The 2,493-nt window shown below is 49.6% G+C and overlaps 1 protein-coding gene across 1 annotated transcript; it reads left to right on the top strand.

Annotated features, from left to right (window-relative positions):
- The first annotated feature begins 400 nt into the window (after positions 1-400).
- LOC112971575 (adenosine receptor A3-like) lies at positions 401-2,276 on the top strand. The gene is made up of 2 exons (XM_026077144.1): positions 401-749; positions 1,370-2,276. Exons 1-2 carry the CDS (start codon positions 415-417, stop codon positions 1,986-1,988), a joined length of 954 nt encoding a protein of 317 aa, XP_025932929.1. The 5' UTR covers positions 401-414; the 3' UTR covers positions 1,989-2,276.
- Positions 2,277-2,493: the final 217 nt, after the last annotated feature.

The following is a 2,493-nucleotide window of genomic DNA, read 5'->3' as shown; positions in this document are numbered from 1 at the left end:
GCTAGACAGTGCAGAGCACCTAACTGGGGAAGAGATCATATGTTCAATTTTGAGATAGTCGTGCAAAATTACGTTTAGTGACAGGTGACCCTTGTGGTTTGGGCATAGTGCGAGTCCAATGCTCTGTTTTGCTGAGCCTTCCCCAAGATCGTTCATAAATGCGCTGAAACCTCAAGGCGACAGAAAGCAAGTTGTTAAATGGATTGTCGTGAGAGGTCTGATTAATGCATCTTCATGGGCAATTTGCTTTGCTCATCTTTAAACAGTGAGTTTTGTGCGCTCATCGGAAGGTGTGCAAAATGCTGAACCAGGGACTTAATTTAAGGCAAATCAGTGGAAGGAACTGGGTTTTGACCTGGCTGTGAAAAAGAAGAATTCACCCCGGCATTTTCTTCATCTCCCCTGGTGTCCAGGATGTCTGTGGACAGCCTGGATGTGATCTATATCTTGATGGAGTCTGTTATTGGGCTATTTGCAGTGGTGGGCAACGTCTTGGTCATCTGGGCAGTGAAGCTGAACCCGGCTCTTCAGAACAGCACCTCCCTTTACATCGTTTCCCTGGCGCTCACCGACATCGCTGTGGGGGCCCTCGTCGTGCCTCTGGCCATCATGGTGAGCCTGGGTGTTGTCGTCCACTTTTACTCCTGCCTCTTCATGTGCTGCCTGATGATGATCTTCCCTCATGCCTCAGTCCTGTCCCTCCTGGCCATCGCGGTCGACAGGTACCTGAGAGTGAAGCTGCCCATGAGGTGAGTCAGGGTGAAAGTCCAATTTCATCATAACAAGCTCTCTTCTCTGTTTCTCTCTCTCCTTTCCTGTATTTTCCTTCTCCAATTCTCCCTTGCTTGCAGCATCATAGGGCTTCTTGCGCGTCTTCATTTCTCCAGAGAGAAATTCACGTAATGGCAGAGGTGCCCAAGGTGCAGGCAATGGAGCACTGGCATCTGGGGACTCCTGGAAATTCAGAAATGCCTGAAAATCTTAAGCTACCATGTGTCAAGGAAGGGTTGCTCCCAAATTTGTATATGCTTGAGCTCTGGCTAACAGGGGTGGTCTTCAGGTTTTCCCCTTGGAAATAACTGTACTGCTCTACTGATATGAAAGAAATTAAAGTAGTATTTTTGAGGAAAGAGTCTGGACTTGCATCTGTGAGTTCTTATTCAGAAGGAATTAGTGAGCATTTGGAGATTCCCCTGTAATTTCAAAATACATTTTAAATATCAGAAACTGCTAAGGACTGCTGCACAAAATTGTGTTTAATCTTTAGGCCAGCCAAAAAGGAATGTTGAAAGGCACAAGTTCCTGAATATCGTAGTTCTTCTTTCTGAAAAATCATGTCTAACATGGCTGGTGCTTCCTGCTCACACAGATACCGGGCAGTCATCACAAAGGGGAGAATTTGTGCAATTCTAGGGCTCTGCTGGCTCGTGTCTGTGCTGGTGGGACTGGTCCCTATGTTCGGCTGGAACCAGCAGGCAGGCAGCTCCAGCCGCGTCGAGTGTCGCTTTTTGGCTGTGATGAGAATGGATTACACAGTGTACTTCAGCTTCTTCGCCTGGATCCTCCTTCCCTTGATCATCATGTGTGCCCTGTACACCGAGGTTTTCTGCATCCTGTGGACAAAGCTAAGCCCAAGCTCAACAAGTCCTCCGGGTGGAGGAACAGCTTATGGGAAGGAATACAAAATGGCCAAATACCTGGCCCTTGTCCTCTTCTTGTTTGCTGTGTCCTGGCTGCCTCTGGGCGTTCTCAACTGCGTTTCCTTCTTCTGCCCCACCTGCCCCATCCCGGGGTCCCTGATGTACCTGGGCATCCTGCTGTCCCACGCCAACTCCGCCATGAACCCCATCATCTACGCTTTCAGGATAAAGAAGTTCAAAGAAACATACGCTTTTATTCTGAGGACTTACATCCTGCTCCAGAAATCGGAGTTGGCCGTTTCTAGTGCAGAGCACACAGAATTGCAGTTGCGGGCGAGCATGGTCTGAGTGGGCGCCGTGTGGGTGCACCCGCGCGCTGAGTGCACCTGGGCTCTGCTCGCTCCCATTCTCCGTCCAGGCTGGATGCGGCAATTAGGAAACAATGTGGGAGCAGCCGGCGTAAGAGGAAACGGCACAGACGCAGGCGCATTTCTCAAATCCCGCATTCTGGACCAATAATTGCACGTGTGTTTCCCTTTTAAGGTAATTAACCTCTGGGCAATGTGATGATGGATGAATTCAGGATCCTAGCTTATCCCAGAAATAAAGAAATCCTAGGCTCTATTAATAAAATAATATTACTGTGTCTGCTGACTGGTTTTTGCAATGGCACCTTTGTCCGTATGCAGGGGCACGGCGGGCAGGCAGGAGCTTACGTGCACTGCTGTGCATCCGCCTTTTCTAAACACTGCAAGCGGCGAGGACGCTGGAACCGGAGGGACCGCGAGAGCTGTTTCCCTCTGCGCCAGGACGACCACCCTAGGAGAAACCAAAAAGGCGCAGTAAAAGCCGC

Source organism: Apteryx rowi, unplaced genomic scaffold (assembly GCF_003343035.1).
Source record: "Apteryx rowi isolate R43461 unplaced genomic scaffold, aptRow1 scaffold_45, whole genome shotgun sequence".
Classification (NCBI taxonomy): domain Eukaryota; kingdom Metazoa; phylum Chordata; class Aves; order Apterygiformes; family Apterygidae; genus Apteryx; species Apteryx rowi.
This window is presented reverse-complemented; position numbering and strand designations above follow the sequence as displayed.